Source organism: Saccoglossus kowalevskii, chromosome 17 (assembly GCF_978046115.1).
Source record: "Saccoglossus kowalevskii chromosome 17, keSacKowa6.1, whole genome shotgun sequence".
Classification (NCBI taxonomy): Eukaryota; Metazoa; Hemichordata; class Enteropneusta; family Harrimaniidae; genus Saccoglossus; species Saccoglossus kowalevskii.
The window spans coordinates 20,069,520-20,090,879 of record NC_140657.1 but is presented as its reverse complement, the minus strand read 5'-3'; the positions used below and the strand labels follow the sequence as shown (position 1 = coordinate 20,090,879).

Here is a 21,360-nt window from a genome sequence, read left to right as displayed (position 1 = left end):
CTAGTAGCTTCGCGATGATTGGCTTTCGCGGTGAGTGGCACAAACTTGTTTTTTCTTCAGTGTTGAGAATGTTTTAAAACTGACGGTTTAGCAATATTAGGGATCGTCAACTTGCCCATGGGAGCTATAGGTTTTTAATATTTTTTTTTACATATTCATGTATACATATACTATAGTATTCATAGTATCTTTTGCTTACTGGTTTGACTACACTGTTCGGTTTCCAGTTCTTGTATATTGTGTTCACCATGATAAATATCTGATTATTCGGAATACTAGACATACTATTTTCAAGGATGCATTTATTTCGACTCGTGCGAGATATAAAACATAAGAGTATCTTTTTTCAGAAGTCAATACATCAATCATTTATTCTAAATTCTGGTAACGTGAATGCAATAAGGTACTGTAATATAGATCTACAGAGCAGCTGCTGTACCATCTTGTGGTCAATATGGCCCCATGTAAATTTATACGTGTCAAAAAACATTGTTTTTTAACCCAAATTCAAACGTGTACCGCTGGAAGATGACTATGATGCATACCTACATGTATATCTATACCATATTGCTTCACAATTACAAATTGACAAGTTTAGACATTTAAAATTAAATTTTATTAAATTAAAAAAAAAAAAACTACAAAAACTGCACAACCATGCAATGCGAATACAGTGAATCACATATGTCTGGTAAAATTCAATTCATACTGCGTAATTTGGCAACCCTAGATATTAGGTTATTTAAAAACACGTCAAATGCCACAATGTACAGATTTGATCAACATTGCTTGGGAAGACTAATATCACAGCAAACATAATATTAATAGTGAATAAAATGTAGAACAAGGCATCCCAGGGACTGACTGACTTCTTCTTTAAAATATTCTGGGAAATATCAATCATAAAGTTCATTTATTTATTCACAATATATGCCTGAATCAGTTAAAGATGAAATTTGAAGCTACTCGAAGAAATGGTTTCTGATTTACTGAAAACAAGGTTTTTTTTTGTTAAGAAAAAAAAAAAAAGAAAAAAAATCAAAGATGGCAGATTTCACAAGGAGTGGCTAGAGGTCACTGTTTTGAATGGAGGACTGCAGCATGTTGATGACTGCTACATTTTTAATTTTTCTTGGTCTTCATGAAATGTTCATTTTCAAGTTTTGCAAAAATGTTGTCTTTCATGAAATTATAGCTGTCTATGGTACATTGTTAGAGCGGGTGCAAACAAGATTCATATGGGTATTAAACTTGCAACTTTCCTAGTAAAGTCTCTATCAATGTTCCAATAACCCCATCAACTTCGCCCGTACAGATAATTCACAACTTCTTTTGTATATTCACAGCAATGTTGTAATATGAAAACAGACAACAACTTAGCCATAGTATGTACAGAGACAAAAAATAATTAGTTCAAAATCAAGTGGGGAAGTGAAATTGTCACAAAATGTAGCAAATCATTTTCTTAACATTAGATTATTTGATAACGCTATCTTGCAATATTCATGTGGACTTTCCTAGAAAGTTTGCAAAGTTCCATACAAATCTTGTGCCCACTGTTTGAAGGCTAACATGACTCTGAACTATTTTCAAGCCAAATTTTATTTAAAAAAATCGACAATAACATAAACAGCATCTACTGTGATTAGAGTAACGCTGTTGCTGTTAAAATACCTTCTAGATTATTTGAGGCATTTTTTTCTGCCTCATTTTGAGTGGATTCAGTTGTCCCATCATCTTTGCAAACTTCCTCCTCATTGTCCTTTGACTGCTTTTCATCAATCTTCCTTGAGTCTGTTTTCTCTGTTGTCAGTGTTTCCACATGTGCATTATTTTTCTCCTCCACAACATTATCAGTTTCATCCAACTCAATCTCTGGAGGTTGATCATCATCTTTGCTCGCTATGACGATGCTTGCATCACCTACATCACCCTCCTCATCACCTTCCTCTTGGAGGGGAGCTAGTGATCCTTTTGAGGTCGTTGAACTTTTCCCAACATCAATATTCTCATTTACATACTTGTCCAAAGTAGAGTCAACTTCTTTGGAGGTGGAGTCGCGAGGTTCTGGTGATGGAGGAGGAGGTGCTGGGGCAACGTCTTCGATGCTTTGTTGATCGGCAAGTCGCTGCGCCACCAACTCTGAATGACCAGATTTTCTACTGCTATCTGGGCTTTTGTTATAATAGTCACTTTCATCAACAATCGGCCACGGTTCCGGTGACTGCATCTCTGGTGCAGATGTGTGGTATGACTGTATTGGAGACTGTTTCGATTTCTCAGACACTTGCGGGATCACGCTGTTCGCTAACGCTGGGGACTTACTATTTGATGTGACCTCGGATTTTTCTTGCGGTAACAACAAATCCGGAGGTGGTGACGGCGACATGAGTGGCACCGTACTACTCCTTGGACCCTGCAGCGTTGACCTTTCCATGTATTCGCTCTGTGCCTCGGCAATCGTTCCCAGTGGTTTCTCCTGAGTTGTAGTTGCCATTAAGTGAATGTGTGAAGTCATGGGTGTGTTTGCTGGTGTCCGTGGCTGAATAGGAGACCAGTTCTCATCATGTTTCCACGTTTGACTAGTCTTGGGTAAAGTATTGGGAGTGCCCAAGGGTGGTTTTGGAACATGAGTTGATAAAGATGGTGATAGGGCATGCAGTGGATATTCTTCCTCCCCATCCTGTGGAAAAAAAATGATAAAAAAAAATTAGAATATCAGTCAAAAATGCTTGTCAACTGTCAAGACAAGGAATATTTTAGGTAGTAAGACTGCATCATCTTATCAAAAAAATAAAGATTGTTATACACACACTTACAGGAGTGTATAACAGGATGAAATTCATATGTATATTCAGAAAATAGCAAGGGTAAATATAGAAGATAATGTTTGAAAAATCGATAACTGGGCATATAGAGATAATTTGAATGGTATGAATTGGGTGGTAATTTGGTTGGTAGACATTTTGTGGTAGTTTGGTTCAAAGGAATTTGATGGTAGACATTTAGTGGTAATTTGATTGGCAACAATTTGATAGGAATTTGGTGGTAATTTGAAGGGCAGGAATTTGTTAGGAATTTGGTGGTAATTTGAAGGGCAGGAATTTGGTGTTAATTTGATTGGCAGAAATTTGATAGGAATTTGGTGGTAATTTGAAGGGCAGGAATTTGATAGGAATTTGGTGGTAATTTGAAGGGCAGGAATTTGGTGTTAATTTGATTGGCAGAAATTTGATAGAAATTTGGTGGTAATTTGAAGGGCAGGAATTTGGTGTTAATTTGATTGGCAGAAATTTGATAGGAATTTGGTGTTAATTTGATTGGCAGAAATTTGATAGGAATTTGGTGGTAATTTGAAGGGCAGGAATTTGGTGTTAATTTGATTGGCAGAAATTTGATAGGAATTTGGTGGTAATTTGAAGGGCAGGAATTTGGTGGTAATTTGATTGGCAGAAATTTGGTGGTAATTTGATTGGCAGACATTTGATGGGAATTTGGTGGTAATTTGAAGGGCAGGAATTTGGTGGTAATTTGATTGGCAGAAATTTGGTGGTAATTTGATTGGTGGTAATTTGAAGGGCAGGAATTTGGTGGGAATTTGGTGTTAATTTGAAGGGCAGGGATTTTGTGTTAATTTGATTGGCAGAAATTTGGTAGGAATTCGGTGGTAATTTGAAGGGCAGGAATTTGGTGTTAATTTGGTGGTGATTTAATTGGTAAGAATTTAGTTGATAGGATTTTGATAGAAATGTTGTCAAACTGATTGTGTAATTTAGTTCATATACATATGGTAGAAATGTCAGTGAATTGGTGTTAAGACAGTTGACTTCATCTGTGTCTGTGATTCTATTCATATCAAGTACATGAATCAAAAGAAAAGTTGAAAAAAGAATAAACAAATAATAATAAAAGATTTTGATGCGAAAAGAAATTATTCAATTGCATGCAGAATTTTAACAAACAAATTAGTAAAAATAAGAGATACATGTTTTTGTAGTAAAAGAGAATGAGAGAACTTTTGAATCACGAGAAGAATAATATTTGAATTGATATCATTTCACTTTCCTATCAAGTAATAATAAAGAAATTAAAGACAAATTTATAACAAATTTGTTGAAAGTTGGTACCAAAATTTTGAAGGGAAAAATTTTCGGCATTCAAAAAATGAAGATTACAAAAGACATTTGGAAGGAATAATGTAGAAATGTCTTTTGCACTTCTTGTAAAGCCAAAATCTGCTTTTTCATGTTATTTTAAAACAGTCTGTGAATAAATTTTTACTAACTTCATGTTAATTTTGATTTTTTCTACTTTCTTGAAAAACTGTGAAATTATAGATATTCAGAAGTACTGATCAAAATGCATGCTGTTTATGAGTTGAAGAATTACTGGAGGAAAGAACAAACACACACTTGGTAGCCATAAGCAATGCACTACAAACAAGAATGCATAATGAAAGATATTTAAAAATATTGAAAAATAAATTCAAAACTTTGATGTAATACCTCCATGGAAAGGTAAATTGACTGTGAGAATAAATTAAAAAACAAAAAAACAACAACAATTTTTGTTAAAATGCTTGTTCGAATAAACAGAACAAAAACATATGAGCAAAATAAAATAATGTTGGCAGAAAAATAAATAGCTCCCTCTAAATCCTAATGTTTTGTACTCTTGTTTTTATATAATGAAATGCACACAGGGTGTTGAATCTAAATAGCACCCTCTAAAGTCCTGTCTGTTCTTTTTGTTTTCATATGACAAATCTTTAAATGAACATTTTTTTAGGAGTTTCTTTTTTCATCACCAAAATTGTGAGTTATCAAAGTCAGTGTCTTGATTACAAACTATGAGACAGCACTTTTTATTAATACACCTACTTTTTTATCTATAATAAGTTTTTCTCTAAATAAAAGAATATGATTATACAACTTATAGATTTTGGTCAAAAACTTGAATGTTGACAACTTATATAGAAATAAGTAGATGACAACGATGCTATTTATGCTATTTTGAGAAAGCAACAGTGGTGGTGTAAGACTATATCTACATTTTGTTGGTTCATTTACAGCCTACCTGTTTAGGTCAGTCTAGGTCTAAGCTGATCTAGGCCAAGGTCATGTCCAGCTCTAGATCTAGATTGGCCTAGATCTAGGGTGATCTATTTAGGTCTGTCTAGGTAAATAGGTCAAGTCCAGGTCTAAAGTTAAAGTCAAGATTGGCCTGAGAATTCAAGCATAACTTGGTGTTGGCTGGCAGTATATATTGCTTTAGTGTACATATCTATGCTAATTAACATTCATACTTACTAACAGTAAAAATATAAAAACATATATTTATTACTGAAGATTAATATTGAAGAATGAAATGTTAAGATTGTGACCTCTGACCTCCCTTTAATGACCATATATTGAAATGAGCATGATAATAAAAAGTTGACTAAAATAATTATTAACATAATTAATAAACATAATTCAACATGTTGGTAAACTCAGCTGAGATCCAGCTCATTTCATGCATGAATCTTACTACACCCCTACAAATATAATGTAACATTCCATGCAAAACATGCAGGCATATGTGCCACAAGCACACGAGTAGAGTGAAACCATTCTGTTAAAGTGGTGTTAACTTACCGTATCTTCACTAGGTGGTGGCGTGGTCGTCTTCGCGGACACACCTGGTGGCATGCTGATTGGACTACCCATATAGTATCCAAGTGGAGATAACCCGCTACGATCAGTTGAACCAACTGTTGGCATAGTAACATGGATTGACGAGGCTTCCATTTCAGTGTAAGGGGTCTCATTACGGTCACTCTCAGATGGTTCATGTCGTTGTGGACTTGGCACAGGGCCTGAGAGAAAATTTGATAAAAAGATTGAATACTATAATGATTTCAATAGATTTTGTTGATAACTTCATGGAAACATGATAGATACAGTCTTAGTATTTTGTTGACTGTGATAACATTTGATACTGGCAGTGATACAATGTTGTAGTTCATAGTAACTGCTGAAAGTCAGTCTATAAACTATTTGCATATATGCCCTTATAAGAGGTGACTGTCAGTGAAATAGCTGTCAACTTGGCAAGTCAGTCAGCCCAACCTATCCACGGGGGCGGACATCCGGGCATTTTCTACCGCTTGGCAACCCTCGCGGTGAAAACAAAGACCAAAAACTCGCAGAAAACGGTACTTTGCGAAGGCTGTTGAGAGTCTCCTGAACAGTGTAACAAGATTAGCCCTACGTGTGTAACATATATGAATTTGGTTGTTTAGGATTACTTCAAAGTTGAGTTTGTGTTGTTTTCTCGAGTTTTCACCGGCTCCACCGGCGTTCCACAGCAGCGCGCACAAAGCCCATAGAAATACGTGGTACAGTGATGCGCGTCTTAGCAACGTAGAACGTCTGTGGCGTAGCTCCGCCCCCGAGGATAGAAAAATATCACAACTTGGCTTCCTACTTTTTCTAAATATAGCTGCCTACTCCAGAGCTTAGTAAAACCCCTATGACCAGTACGCAATTAAAGTGACCACTTACCCAGAGTCAGATCAGGCATGATGGTTCCTTTGTACATAAACGGCCGTGTTGGTCGCACTCCCGGTTCCAAAGGTGGAAGACATTTTGTCGATATTGAAGTTATCCTTGGGATAGTGTCCACTGAAATATAACAATATTAAAATATTAGCGTCACTTTCACCGCTCAGCTTCTTGTTTTATATGGGTCCCCTGCGACTTATGCGTAAAATACATTTGTTTGTTTACACAACTTCCGACTGGAGCTCATTTTTTAAATACATGATGCATTTAGGGAGTTCTTTTATAAACTGGACCCAGTGCTGCATGGACAGTGTATCCATAAAAGTATGTATATCATAAATAATACTAATAATAAAGTACAGTACAAAATATACATGAGGTGATTATTATTTTTCGACCGACTACAGAGCACTTTATTACCTGTGATAGTAGGAGTTTTCCTTCTAGGTGTCAGCAGATCTGTATATGCTGTTGACACTGGAGTAAGTTCTCTATCGTCGTAAGTCTGATCATCAATGTTAGCTGTGCTCACATGGCCGAGTACATGATCGTCCATGTAGTACAGCGCCCTCGGATGATAATGATCAGTTGCTTGTGGCTGATGCTTGACCCGGCTGTCAAGTAAGGTCAATTTCTTGTTTTGCAGAACGTGACCAGTCTGGACAGTAGGAGATGAGGGCTGGGCCGCTTCTATATCGTGGTGGAACTGCAGCTGTGGTAGTATCTTCTGTAAGATGGAGTGGATCTTTTCTTTGGAGAGTAGATCACTGAAATGAAGAGCACAGAGAGAAATAAGTACCAATAGTCCAAAACAAATTTACAATATCATATACAACATGTCATGTAATGTAAAAATGTACTAGCGACAGTTTTTGTAATATTCTGGCACTTTCGGAATATTGATGATTGCAAAGAATTCATTTTGGAAGTAGCATTTGTTATTATAAAAATTGTAGTACAAAGTGTTAGCATTGATTTGGTTGCGAAAGGCAATTAGTACTTTTCAAACAGCAAAACAAGTACTGAAAGAGTTTTAACAGCTTTCATGATATTAGGAAACAAAATGTATTTTAATACAATATATCTGCAAGTCTTTGCTAACTCACTTGTATTTGTAATATATTTTTTTGGTGTTTTTTTGCCATGAAACATCGCAAGTGAAAATGTTACTTTCTGATAACAAACAATGCACCATGTATGCCATCTAATGTTTTTGTAATCACTGATTTTTACTATTTTGGTATTCAAAAAACTTGACGTTGACAAACTGAAAGTATTTATGAAAAAAGTGGCAAATTCTACATTTATGTTTGTAAAAAAACAAATACCATGAGATAAATATCGTCAACACACCTTTGTTTTGTATGCTGTAATACTTCAATAAGAATATCTCGCGGCAAACTAAGAAGTTCGCTTAGTCTGGAAAAAATGAGATGATACGAATAAACATAATATAAAGAATACATGAACCATATATAAATAACAAGCAGCCTGCTGGCTGAGATAACTCCGCTGTTAGCAATGCACATTTCTATCAAAGAACTGAAGATATCATCACGAAATGAACAAATCTGAGCGAGGTCCACATGTAGTACCTATATATGTAATATCAAAGCAAGAAGTCAAAAATATCACTTTTTCCCCACAATGGCAAAAATATTCATCAAAATTAGAGAATTGAAGATATCATCATGAAATGAACAAATCTAAGAGAGGACTTGTCACTTTTCACCAAAAATTACAAAAATATTCATCAAAATTAGATAATTGAAGATATCATCACGAAATGAACAAATCTGAGCGAGGTCCACATGTAGTACCTATATAAGTAATATCAAAACAAGAAGTCGAAAATATCACTTTTTCCCCAAAATGACAAAAATATTCATCAAAATTAGAGATTTGAAGATATCATCATGAAATGAACAAATGTGAGAGAGGTCCACATGTAGTACCTATATAAATAATATCAAAACAAGAAGTCGAAAATATAACTTTTTCCCCAAAATGACAAAAATATTCATCAAAGTTAGAGAATTGAAGATATCATCATGAAATGTACAAATCTAAGAGAAGTCTACCCAAGGTACATATACACCAAGTATCAAAGCATTCAGGCTTGTTTTCAAGAAGCAGTCGAAAAAGTTAAACATTGACACGGACGACGACGGACAATCACTCATATGATAAGCACGGCTAGACAAAGTCGACAGCGGAGCTAAAAAAATGAATTTCAACAATTTTATCCAATATTATGACATGCTATAAACATATGTAATAAAATGTCTAAAACCAAACACCTGTCTTTAAAAGACATGACATCACACCAACAAAACAAATACTAACAACACCAGTGACACATATGCCGCCCAATACCTTCACTCTCAATTTTAAAAAAGTATCAGTTCAATATCTAGTAAATATACATTTAGCTAGACAGTAACTTACCCGTCAGGCTCAATATTTTCTACAGGTCCTATCTCAACCATCTGTATCTGTTGTGATGTTGACCGCTTGGCGCTAGTCCTCGGAGTGTACGGCTGGCCACCAGACGGGGTTTTACGAGACCGCCTACTACTCGGCTACAGCAGAAGAAATGAAATATATACCGATAAATGTGTTTTCACTTCACAACAACATAACACCAACTACAATTTAATCCCATATTCACACTTTTTTTAAATTATCTACTGCTTTATACTGATTTACATTACTCTCTGAGAAGTACTTTTTTTTTTATAATTAACGCTACTTTCAAGTTAGTGATGATTAAGAAAGTATTACAAGCTATACATGTATATAAGGCTTAAGTACAAATGACGATGTGCAACAACCGCATTGTCTCAGTCAGTACGGGAAAGGCTCATTCAAAATAACTATGTTGGTGTTTAACAGTACTGTATTTGCTCTATTAAAAAGCGCACCTCCAACGGAAGTGCATGACGTAAGCTGAAATGAGGTTCATGATGTATTAATTGAAGGAAGTATAGTATTTTTTAAAACTTATGATGGAAACCTGGCACATTGATGATCATGGTGTTTATACGTAAGTGTGTATGCAAATAATAGTGGAAATACAGTACTACTAATAATCTAAATAATGTTTGTTTTTAAAAAAAAAATCATTGAAGTATGTGGAGATTAAATAAGATGAGAACCAGTAGGTATAGTTGCACATAGCATTTGTATGTACTGTAAACTATTTCATTCTCATTTGTATTCACTATTTCCACCGGAGTGATGATTCAGAAAAATTCAAATCAATCATTAAATCAATATTTTTCTCTATGTTTCATGTGTAATTCTTTACAAATCAACAGATCCTTAAATACGACCCCTAAGATCACATGTCCTAGCACTTTCCGAGAATAATGCAGCAACAATTTCAAACATACCGGTACGTGTATCTCAGTTTTTTCAAACTGTTTTTGATATTCCATGACAACTACTTGCATATTATGACGAATAATACTTGAGATATTCTCCTTGATAGTAAAAGTACCAGGATGTGTGACCTTTAGAGGTCATGCATATTTTCAACGAGAATAAAGCAGCGCACAGTACTCAAAATGTACACACATGTATAGCCGCATAATTGACCAATTACTTATTAGCAGTGATGTCATAACTATATTATGCAAATGCAGTTTATTTCTAAACTAAATTTCTCATCTTAGAGTTTACATTGGTGGTTCTTGTTGCGACTTACAAGACATCCGAACACTGGTGCGAACTAGTACGTGCATTGGGTGATCGGCATATGGAGAGAAGTAAAATTGAGGAAAAAAGTATTGTTATTATGATTATTATTTGACATTCATTGGAGGGGTTGGGGGTATTGTATGTGAAGCTGCATGGGTGTTTACAAATTACATTATGCATCATTTGCGAATACAGAACATTTTAATTTTGAAGCCAATTTTAATGGTGAGTTGGTAGACTTCTGTTCCAGGCAATTTCATAACCGTATTTGCTCTATTAGTATGTGCTTATGTAAACGACCACAATGTGTCTATGGCCAAAAGAAGTAATATTTAAATGATTGAGTTAACAGAATTGATGTTTTACATGCGCTTCTAACAGAGTAAATATGGTATGTATTTAACACATTTTGGAAAGAATTGATTTTATAATAGTTGTATTGTCAGCAAAACTTCGTGAAGCACTTTCAATTTTGAGTGACTTGGGTAAAAATCAAAATCTTGTTTTTCATGAGTTATACTACAGTAAATCCCATCATGCATTGCTGTTGAAATTCCGCCTAGTGTGTGCATGCTAAACAGAACTATTAAACTTAGAAAGTATGTAAATTTGACGTCCAAAGTTTGCTACACAGGTGAAATAGTGATCATGGATAGTCGCGTAACCAGACTCACCATGGTCGGCCATCAAATGCAATGATCCTAACCGTGGTTGACCACGGCCAGAGTTACCAGATAACAGTAGAATCTTTTTTTCACTAGACATGTAGTTGTTTGTATGTTTTTGATTATTTCTTGTTGGCTGGTCTTGATCAAAATTTGGAAGTTGACTTTGCTCAAAAGTTGTAGTAGAATCAATTGTGTTATTAGCGGTGTTTATAATGTAACAAACTAAAGCGGAGAGGTCTTCACTCGCAAGAATCGACTCCTAAGCGACAACGCATGCTAAAAACACAAAGGCTCATGGGTAGATGCTTATTTTTAAACAGTGACACACTATGATGACTTCCTCGCTTTAAGGTAGCAACTAGGAAGAGTGAGTTCTCGAAAATTAGGTTACTAAGCATGCTACTCAAGGATTGCATTAGCATTTTTCGTGTAGCGAGTCCTGATGTCAAAACGAACTGCAACTGAAAATATATTCTGTGTACAAATAAGACCCATTTTTGTACTTAAGTAGGGGTCCCTCTCAATTTTGGGGGTCTAGGAAACAGGTTAACGCAATCCCTGCTAATATTACCTGACGACCAATTTTCGCTATTGTCGTTTTTGACTTTTCAGGCTATTGAAAACACTGATTACACATACAAAAAAAAAGTCAGGAGAGACAACAGTGACATCCAATGTCTAGAACTATACATTGTTATACATTGTTATGGTAGCATGTTTAGTAACCAGACAGAATATAAATTTAAAGTTTTATTAAATTAGTGCCTTACTTTTTTCTTGGGATGGTGCTGCATTTCTGAAGGGAGGAGATCTCCACTGATGTTTTTAGCTTTTATTTGCCTGTTGCTTCGACTAGAGGTTCTAAAAAAAGCATTAATTACATAAATTAAATATAGTATTATTAGTACCCAGTTCAACAGGCAAAGTGATCCAGCATTTACTGAACTGACAGCCTCATCATCAGCTTGTTCTCTAAGACTGACACAAAATTGTCACACAGAGATCCACTAGTCTCTACAAGGGGAATTCCTGCAGATTCATTATGAGGTTTCAGGAGAGGTTGGACAGTTGTTACCTTCAACACCATTCTCCCATTTATTGATGGAGCTGGCAAATGTAGTTTCCAAGTCAAGGAAGTTTATTGAGGGACTCAATATACTTCCTTGATATAAGGAGAACTTAATCACTGTATCAACGATAAATAATTCATCAATTTTGAAATTCAAATTGAACAGAAATGTGAACTTTAATATAACTTGTGAAATATCTTGGTTTTTCTGATCAATTTTTTTTTATGTGTTTTTCCAACTTTTTTCACAACTGTTTCTGTCTTTTCCCAAGATTTAAATAGTTCTAACAACGTGAAGAGACAGTACAAGCTTTTATGGATAAAACAACAAAAATTATAAAAATATTTGTTTATGTAACTCACCTTGTACTTGCATCTTCTTTCTGTACTCTCCTCTGTACCTTTTTCTTGGCAGGACACCATACATAATACTGGGAAGCAACAAACGTATCCGTCCAGTTTTTCCTCAGATCCTCCCAGTCGAACACTTCATGGACCTCAACCTTTTTGATAGAGGGGATGATGGGTTTCAGAGGGGGAGGGGCACTCTGGGTGCTGCGATGACTTTCAGGTGCAGAGCTGGTAGGCGAAGTGGTTGGAGGAGGAGGATTGGGTGGCACAAGACTACATCAATTAAAAATAAAAGTATTTCAATATCCAGCACTCACACTATTCATATTTAAATTGAGATTTGGAGTGCAATAAAGAAATTAAAACAAAAATAGAGGGCACAAATTTACTTGATGTTGAAGATTTAGAGCATTTTATCAGTTTCCATGCCAACAATAAAATAAATGACAACACACTTGTGATTATAATTCTAAGTTTTTTTGTTGTATTGTTCAATACATTTGAATACTTTGTATAAATACCCATGCATATCAATTTCGGAAAACAAATTGACATGCAACTGGGTGAAACCCACCTGTCCAAATTACGAATACTCGGCAGTGAGCTGCTTCTTCTGTGACTTTCTTTCAAGTGTCCATTACCTATAGAAGGATATCGATCTTTCTCACTGTAACCATAATCATCCAACATATTTCTCACTTTGAGTGTTGGTAGACCAAAATCTGTGGAAAAAAAGAAGATGAAGACACTGTTTGGGTCAATGTTCTGTGTACAGCCACAGATAATCCCTAGATTTGGTAATTATGGGAAATTCTCAGAATCAGAGCTACGTCACGCGCACCACTGTACCATGTATTTCTATGGGCTCTGCGTGAGCTGCTGTGGAACGCCAGTCAAACAGCTGGTGAAAACAGATAAAGTTGAGAAAATAGCACAAACTCAGCTATGAGACAATCCTGAACAACTAAATTTATATATGTTGCACATGTAAGAACAATCTTATAGCCCAAGGTACACTTTTTTGAAAGTTTTCAACCATTTTTTTACCGGTTGTGGTTGCCAGGGAATGAAAATCCTGGGTCTTCGCCCTTGATTTTTGATTTGAAACACAAAAGTGTTTTTTTTGAAGAGATTTTTTCAAAACACATACAGCAGTTTCAATAGATTGCGCGATGCTGATATATGGGCAATATAATCTGTTATCACCTGTGCGTTCACTTCAACCCCACCTACATTTGTAAAATCGTATTAATAATTAACTGTTACCACAAAAATCAAAACTTCTATTATTACAAACAAATGAAAACTTTGTGTAACGTAAATTGATTATAATTACAAATTTAGGAAATACAATCTTACCATCGTCCTCATCGTCAAGGTGATAATCATTATCTGCCACAGCATGACTACGTCTGCTCGTATTGGCGACTGGTGTCAAGACTCTAGGAACATGCTTCTGAATTCGTCTATTTGAAGCCCAGCACTCGGGATGTTGACATGAGGGTCCACATGACGTTTCATCTAGCTTATGCCGTATTGCGTAAGATGATGTTTTAGACATTCTGAAACATCACTGTCCTAGTGAGACAAAAAATAATATATATGTGCTATAAAATATAGATACATATATCGGCGCAGACCAACTGTCGGCTTTCCCTTGCAGTGGCAACAAACAAAATAGATTACACTGACTGAACAACACCTTTGTTCTTGACAACTGACTTCCACTGTCTATAATACATTTGAGTGACACCACCAGACAGGCACATTTGCTACGCGAGAGGGACTGAAGCATAACAGTTTACAGTGGCGACTGTCACAAGGTTCCAAAATACATATGTAATTTCAGATCATAGTAATGTAATTATTATAAAATTAATTCCATGAAGCATGCACATTTACAATGATAAATATAACCTGGGCAGAATAATCCCAGCAACGAATTGTGTTGAGTACGTGGGACGTCGATTCCCTACTCAAAGTGAAATGCACGTACGTCTGCTAATTTTAAGTGGAGTAATAAGGACGCCACCAATGTCAACGAACCAACTAATTGCTTACTGAAAAGGATCTACATGCTAATTGTCTGTTATTCTAATTCATACATGGTATTTAATGAATGGAAAATCTATTGTCAACGTCTTTCCTGCCACGCAGTTGCTGAGTGTGCACATCATTCATACGTCGGAAGGCCCGGCTCTATTATCTTTTGTTAAGAAATCGCCATGGATGCAGTCTTCTGGTGGATGTCACCAATACAAATATAACATCTCTTATCTTTTCCTAATTTTTTTGGTTTATTGTTATGTTATCAAAATCCCAATAAGGATACAAATTCAATAAATACTATTATTATACATCTGTCATCGTAACGCCATAAGTTATAGCGTGTCATATCTTTGTGATATTTTACGGGATATTTTAATTCTACCATATTAGGAAATGCCAATTTCAAATATGGTATGATTACACATGTAAGCGTCCTGTAATAATAAAAACAAACATGACTGCAACTAGGGTTTGACCGGACTCCACACAAAGAAGTTCGCTGATTCTGTTCTAAACATTTTGAATTTTGGCATTCCCATGGTGTATTCTTGGAAGAAAGATATATAATAATAAGGTTATTACGAGGATACCTCAAAATATGCACTCAGACAGTGCACCGTTGCATCGACCTCCGCTGCGTGACAGTCGATAATCCTGCTGTACTGTCTTCGTGCATACTTTGAGGTATCCTTGTAATAACCTCATAATATTATTATTATCAAATGTTATATTGAATATTAATATTGAGTATATAAAACAAAAAATTATAAATTTGTATTATTAAGTATTACAAAAAATTATATGGGGTAAAACAAAACAATGAATGAAGATGTATGTGTCTGGATTGTTTTACTTTAAAAAATGAGATGACCTAGCTCCTTGACACAGTGGTACCAATCCTCTATGCTGTGTTGAGAACCTTTTGAGGCACTGCTTTGGTTACCACTCACTGAGTCTCCGATGTGAGATTGGTGTTTGCTTAAACCGTCTTATTATTATTATGGCTTTTTCCATCAAATACAATTTTCCATGATAAATAAAGATCATCACCAAGTGGTTGTCCACATTGGTATTCATGTCTAGTTAGTCTAAATATTTTTAACAGATTAAGGTCAACAACTTTTAAATAATTTTCATCTACGATTGTATTGTTTTCCACTTCACACCTAGCATGCAAATATATGGCATCCTGTTATGTTGACAGGGCATATGCTTCAAATGATGTACTTGCAAGCCCCAGAATGCCTTTAGAAGATGAAAAATTGACAAATGGGATAAATAAGATATCAAATTCATGACCCTGCAATATCAGAGTTATTAAACAGTATTTTTTTTTTCTAAACCTGTCATTACACTCGTTTAAAGAATGTGAAATTTCCAGGGTCATTATTATTATTATTATTATACCACATTGTACGGGGGGTGTTCGAAACAGGTATTATACACATGCTGTGTATGCTTTTATGAATCCCATATCGAGCTGGATGCGGTCGTACGACCACTGCCCTTCAAATCAAATTTATCAAGTGAAATGTACGCACAGTGCTTTTGCTGGGCTAGAATTCTAAATCGCTGATCAAATTACCAGAACATACTATTTTGTTTACAATATTTGCCTACAAAATGTCATGACGTCAGCTGTTCTCATAGTTTTGTTGTAGTTTGTATTGGAGGTATTTTGATTGCTACTGGGTGATCAGGTTTCGTGGTCATCTCCCACGACGTGTGAAATAACCTTACAACTGCGATAAAAATGGGCTTCAGCGAAACCAAGAGGACTACAGAACTGCAGTTAGTCATACATTTGAAAAAACCCCACCCCATCACTATTAAACCTGAACCTTAACACTCTAGCCATTCAATGTACATGTAATTGTATACCCCCCCCCCCCCCCCCGTTCAACTATATGCGTCTTGAAGATAGAGCATATATAAATTAAAATGAGAGACGGGACATAATGAGCAGGATTATGATTAGAGTCAGGGAGCTTCAATCACTCGGTACAGCTTTTAAAATTTTCTGTGGTCGGGGCTATGATAAAACACTAAAATGGGCTTGACGTATTTTTTAAACCGTGGCTGAAACGCTCGTAAAAAAAACTAAAACAAAAATTGTCTGAAGCTCCACGTCACGTAACGTCGCTAGACTGATTTTATAGAGTGACCAGGTGACCAGACACGCGCTAAAAACTGTACAGTGTGCATGTTCTATTAACCAAGAGTGTTGATCACACATACACACACACAGTGAAGTTTGTTTACAATCACAATGGCGGTTTATTGGAAGAGGGGACATTCAATCCATAAACACCATAGTTTGACGGCGGGAGTCACGACGAGAGTTTCTACGCAAACTTGGACAGTGATCTACTCACTTGTGATATACCGAATCGCATCGAGCTCCTTCTTCAGCCACAGTCCCGCTAGTCACCGAAACATGGCTTCCTTTCTCACAAAATTAGCGGATTTTGACCTACGCAGTTATCCAAATGGCTGAACGACAATCGCCATGTTGAACAGTTACATCACTGATGTCATGACAACGACGCCTTTAGATAGCGCCATCTATGAGATTATTTCATTTCTTTCGTTTTTATTTCTTTTCGACATCTGTCTCAATATTTCACGGTTTCGTGTCGATTCATCCACCTCTGCTGGAACATTATACCTAGAAAATTAAAGATGCTCAATGATCAATACATGGCCGATTCCATATCTCTAACTGATGTAGGAAGCATTAGCAAATTTCTATGACAAGTAATAACACTTATCGAGTCCACTGATTTCTTTAGCGAAATAATACAACACAAATATGATCTGAGACAGAAACATCCCATTACAATTTTGCATTACGTTTGCATGTGCCCCGTCATCTAATAACAATAAACTTTTATTTAACGAGGGTAACATAGTAAGTTTCGACTTATCTTCCCTTTGTCCGCAAAAAATACACAAGAGATTTCCTAATATACGCTGATGATACTAATTTATTTGATTCCCACGAGAACATTAAGCAATTAGAAACGATTGTAAATGAAGAAATAGCTTATGTTAACAAGTGGTTCCGGCAAATTGAACAAACTTTCTATGAAAAAAACTTAATTACATGTTAATGGGAACTACTAAAAACTACAAGTTTAGTTTAATCCAGTATTACGAGCCACTGGCCCGAAATAAGTACAGTTACATAATACATGATGTACATGAAAAATTCTGACACTCAAGAAGAAATAAAATAAATAAATATATAATTAAGTTAGTAGTGTAGGACGGCAAACGCCAGCTGATTCAGGCAATTGGGATAAAATGCTTGCTCTTTTTTTCCATTGCAAGAAAGATAAATTTAGTGAGATTGCGCAGAACAATTATGTTATTGGATTGCATCAGCAAAGAAAATTGCAAGTGGGTCGGATATTCATAATAATATTTTACAATATATTTACTTCTAAGGTCACTGTACAGAGGGCATATCAGACAAAAATGGTATTCATCCTCAATTTTAGTATGGGTAGGCCAACAACATTCACAAATTGTGAACTCCCTAAAAATTTGTTGGTGGCGATTAAGATCATGAGCTGAAACCCGTAATTTGGACAAAGACTTTCTAAGGTGCATTTGATCATAGACCTTAGAAAGAGAAGGTCAATCAAACGGGAGTTTTATGTGTTTTGTACCCGTGGTTTATATACCACCACGTGACCACGATTTAACTAACTTGTACCACGGCTGTTGCAGTTGGGGGAGGTTTCGCCCAATCAAATCGTCGTGTTTTTTTTTTTTAATACACGTAGTCTAATCTGTAGTAAATTTGTCGCATATATATATACAGCAATTGATGTCACTAGGACCAGAAAGAAATTGTGATAAATACAAACTTCGAAGTATTCACAATATTTTAAACACTTTCATGCTTCGTAGTTATCGGTAGAATTGCATATAGTCTCTTGTTTATTTGTTGGTAATCTTTTCAATAAAATAAAATATGTGAGTGTATAAATGGCGTAAGCCGGCTTTCGTGATAACCTGGCTTTCGCTATTTATACACTCTCATATTATTTTATTTTATTGTCAAAAAAACATGAAGGCTAAGTTGTCGGTAGGCTTTGATAGCATATGCCCGCTATAACCAGTTCAAGCATAGACCTTAGAAAGAGAGGTCAATGGTTCAAGGCAGAGTGACAAACACCTCGGATTATGGCGTAGGCGTTACGCAGATGACGCTGAAAACATTTTGACAGTCGTTCATAACGACAACTATGATTGTTATTGACGGCCCGCTTACAGTGGCACGGGGGGGGGGTCGCCCCTCCAAAATCAAAGTGAAACCCTTTGTGTCAGCAAAATTTGCCCCGCAAATGCAGGAAATAGCGTTTTAGAGGGTCTGGATTTCAACATTTTTAAGGGGAGCATGTCTCGGACCCCCTGGTAAGGTCGCGCCTTCAGCACAAGGTTGGTAAGAAGATCTCGCCCCTCCATACAAGATCTCGCCCCTCCATACAAGATCTCGCCCCTCCATACAAGATCTCGCCCCTCCATACAAGATTTCGTGCCGTCGCCTCTGGCTTATAATCACTTGTGTGTGTGTTTGTTTTTTTCCCTAGGCCAAATTCCTCCAAACTTGGCAGGTAAATAACACATTTACTCTAGTTAGGTGGTAAAATCTGAAACAAAATCTTGGTCCACTGTTGATTTTTGAATACCTTTGCGCCAAATGTATCTCCTCTTATCAGCCTTGTAGTAAAAACCTTGGGTATATCTCATTCTACTTAGCTTGGGTATGGGCCTAAAATTACTATTTGTTTTTTTGATATATTTTTTCATTGCCGAGAAATTTGACCTCGAATACCTCGGAGTATTTTTGCCAGGAAGGGCTTTTTGCCTTTTCTGTGATTTTTATTGGGGGCAATATTGATCGAACATGACAGTTAGGTCAACTAAACTCTTTGCAGTTTGCCTATCTTGCGATGCTCAGATATTTTTTTGTGTCATTTTTAGCTCCTGTGTGCAAAACACAAGTGGGGAATATGCGGTTACTCTACCTGTCTGTATGTGTACAATAACATCTCCCGAACCTAGAACACGAAGCCGGGGTATTTGAAACCAAAATTGTCATCTAACCGTTAGGCCGTCGCTGATTGGCTGCTTAGCTGGAATGCCAATTTTTTGTTTTAAATACCCCCAAGGAAAGTGTTCCAGGTTCTTCGCGTAATTAGGTGTTCGTATGCAAGGGAATTTTCCACACAAAAACGACGAATTGGGCCGAATTTTGTTATCGGTTGGCTTAATAAGACCCCAACGGACCGTATTTTTGTGAAAGATTGGTATTTTTGTCCTGATTTGTAGGAATCTGAAAAACGCGTTTCACGACTTGTCTCTTATTTCGTTTTATGCGTCATTCAAGATGGCGGCCCCCATATAGTAAATATCGTATTTATGATACACAGTTTATGTTGAAGTTAAAAGTTCCGCCACAGAACTGTGCATTGGCAAACATGCCGTGCAACTGCTGTACTCCACAGACGGGATGACCTTCGTCGACAGCGGTTGTCGCTTAGCTGCACGCTACAACTTCGTGTGTGATGTCACTTGCTTGCTGGTCGTGGATTGACTGAATCTTGATTACCGGTTAAAATGTTGCTCTTTTGGCGTTGGTAATTTTTATTTGGAACTGAGTAACGCCGCAACGTCACCAGCAGAAACCTGGTATCTCGATGCTGATGGTTGCGGCTGCATAATAATCGCTGATTTTACTGCTGGTGGATCTTCTGAGAGCCCTTCAAGGTTTATAAAACTCAGTTTGCAGGTGGTCAATATACATTAAGTTCTCCCAATCGTAGTCCAAAATAAGTGACTGCCTAAAAGTACCATTACTGTTGTTCAAATTTCATTTCACTCGGCAAGTATATTCATGTACCCCAAGGGGAAAATATCGTACTTCTAAATATTGTTTATTCCGAAACACTGTACTCCTGAAGGGATTACTTTGTTTGCTCTCAGACCTCATTTGCATATGGGTTGTGGAAATACCGATTTTGATTTCAGGGACGAATCAAAATAAACTGCAGTACATATGTAATAAATGTCATTATTTTAAACAAATATATGTTAATATATGCAGGAATTTTATTTTCCCGATTTGATGATTAAATGGCGTAATTGGAAACAATATTTTGCGAAAGCCGCAGCGACACATAGGAGGACCCCAGTGAAAAATGTCACTGTACATTTCGCGATTTTTTAGCAGCTGCTGTAATCTGTTGCATTTCCCGTCGCATGTCCATTTCACATTAATCGATATTCCCGATCAAATAATTTCTGTCCACGTAGCACTGTATTCATTAAAGTCGAGGACCGCGAGTACTACAAATCTGTGTAAGTTACCGTGACTTGAAACCATTCGTCTGCCTTCTTAGTTCAAAAACCGGGATTTGTTTAAGAAACACCGTTCCGATATTTATTGTTGAGTACTAATGAGTCTATTGGCTGCTTTACTGACGAATCCGTCATCAGTCTTCATGACGCGACGTCATCGACCTACTACGTCTCTCTACATTGCCGTTGCTATAGCAATCATTATCTTCATCTACTACATCTTTCTCCAGAACGCCCGTGACCAGCGGGCACAACCATGGCAATCGGGTCCATCATTTGATGCCGGCTTGGCGAGAGCCCAGGAAATGGAAGGAACCAGAAACACGGATATTTACGAAAAGAAAGAGGGTATCGAGAGATTGAAGATTGAAAAGAATATGATCAAAGCAAGGGAACACAACATTAACCACCCCGATCAGGACCCCATCATTCCAGCCTTCAAACCAAATAAGCACATAAAACCGATCGAAAAATTCGACGAAAATGGTGAAGAAATTATGTATAAACGAGCAAACCCGAAAGACTTTGCCGTGAATTTAATTCATAGTCCTTACTACTTGGATTGCCTTGAACACCCAGTGCATACTATCGTTCTAGTTCAAAG

At 36.4% G+C, this 21,360-nt stretch overlaps 1 protein-coding gene across 3 annotated transcripts; it reads right to left on the bottom strand.

The window, feature by feature from the left end:
- Nucleotides 1-282: 282 nt before the first annotated feature.
- LOC100366404 (uncharacterized) lies at nt 283-16,902 on the bottom strand. 3 transcript variants are annotated; one of them, XM_085492573.1, is made up of 13 exons: nt 16,760-16,902; nt 13,695-13,913; nt 12,910-13,057; nt 12,348-12,608; nt 11,686-11,776; nt 10,255-10,278; nt 8,994-9,127; nt 7,899-7,964; nt 6,966-7,312; nt 6,546-6,665; nt 5,637-5,857; nt 4,506-4,526; nt 283-2,683 (listed from the first exon to the last, which is right to left on the bottom strand). In XM_085492573.1, exons 2-13 carry the CDS (start codon nt 13,894-13,896, stop codon nt 1,646-1,648), a joined length of 2,673 nt encoding a protein of 890 aa, XP_085348699.1. In that variant the 5' UTR covers nt 13,897-13,913; nt 16,760-16,902; the 3' UTR covers nt 283-1,645. The 3 variants fall into 3 exon arrangements, with proteins under 3 accessions (XP_085348699.1, XP_077865340.1, XP_085348700.1); XM_078009214.2 differs by lacking the exon at nt 4,506-4,526; XM_085492574.1 differs by lacking the exon at nt 10,255-10,278.
- Nucleotides 16,903-21,360: the final 4,458 nt, after the last annotated feature.